The following is a 611-nucleotide window of genomic DNA, read 5'->3' on the forward strand; positions in this document are numbered from 1 at the left end:
GTGTGTGTGTGTGTGTGTGTGTGTGTGTGTGTGTGTGTGTGTGTGTGTGTGTGTGTGTATCAGACTCGGCGCTATATCCGCTCTCTCCTGGATCATCTGCTACTCCTCTCTTTCTGGTGTGTGTTAGAGGACTCTTATTCTGGAGATCTTCTCTTTGCTTCGTTCCTGGTCTTTTTGCTCGCTGATTCTGATCTTCTGGAGCGATCCTTGTGTTCTGACAGAGCAGATTTCAGCACACACACACACACACACGCACACACTATTCCTGCTCTGAAACTGTCCTCCGCTCCTGTTCTTTTGGCAAAGCCGCTCGTGTCTTGACTTGTCTTCTGGGCTTCTGGAAGTAACAGAGTTTCTCTGTCGCTCATGAAGGAACTGGAACAGTAACTTTGCGATGGACAAGAGCCAGATATTCCAGCAGCTGCCGACCACAGCCCTCAACAGGTGACCGGTGGAGCTAGCTTCTGCTGATGACTCCTGAACACAACCATTCCTCTTCTTTTTTCTAGAAAATTAGATTTTTAATAAGTGTGCATTTTAAATGATTGAACTCAATTGTAGTAAGTGCTTTATTTTGTGTGAGATATTATTTAAATTTATGTAATTATTTA

The 611-nt window shown here is 44.2% G+C and overlaps 1 protein-coding gene across 1 annotated transcript in view; it reads left to right on the plus strand.

The window, feature by feature from the left end:
- The window catches only part of LOC122357544 (CREB-regulated transcription coactivator 3-like), a 12,237-nt gene that overhangs the window by 2,095 nt on the left and 9,531 nt on the right, over window positions 1-611 (plus strand). Inside the window, 1 exon segment of the mRNA XM_043256944.1 lies at window positions 373-444. Within this exon segment, the coding sequence (XP_043112879.1) occupies window positions 373-444 (72 nt within the window).

The sequence above is a fragment of the Puntigrus tetrazona genome, chromosome 14 (genome assembly GCF_018831695.1).
Source record: "Puntigrus tetrazona isolate hp1 chromosome 14, ASM1883169v1, whole genome shotgun sequence".
NCBI lineage: Eukaryota > Metazoa > Chordata > Actinopteri > Cypriniformes > Cyprinidae > Puntigrus > Puntigrus tetrazona.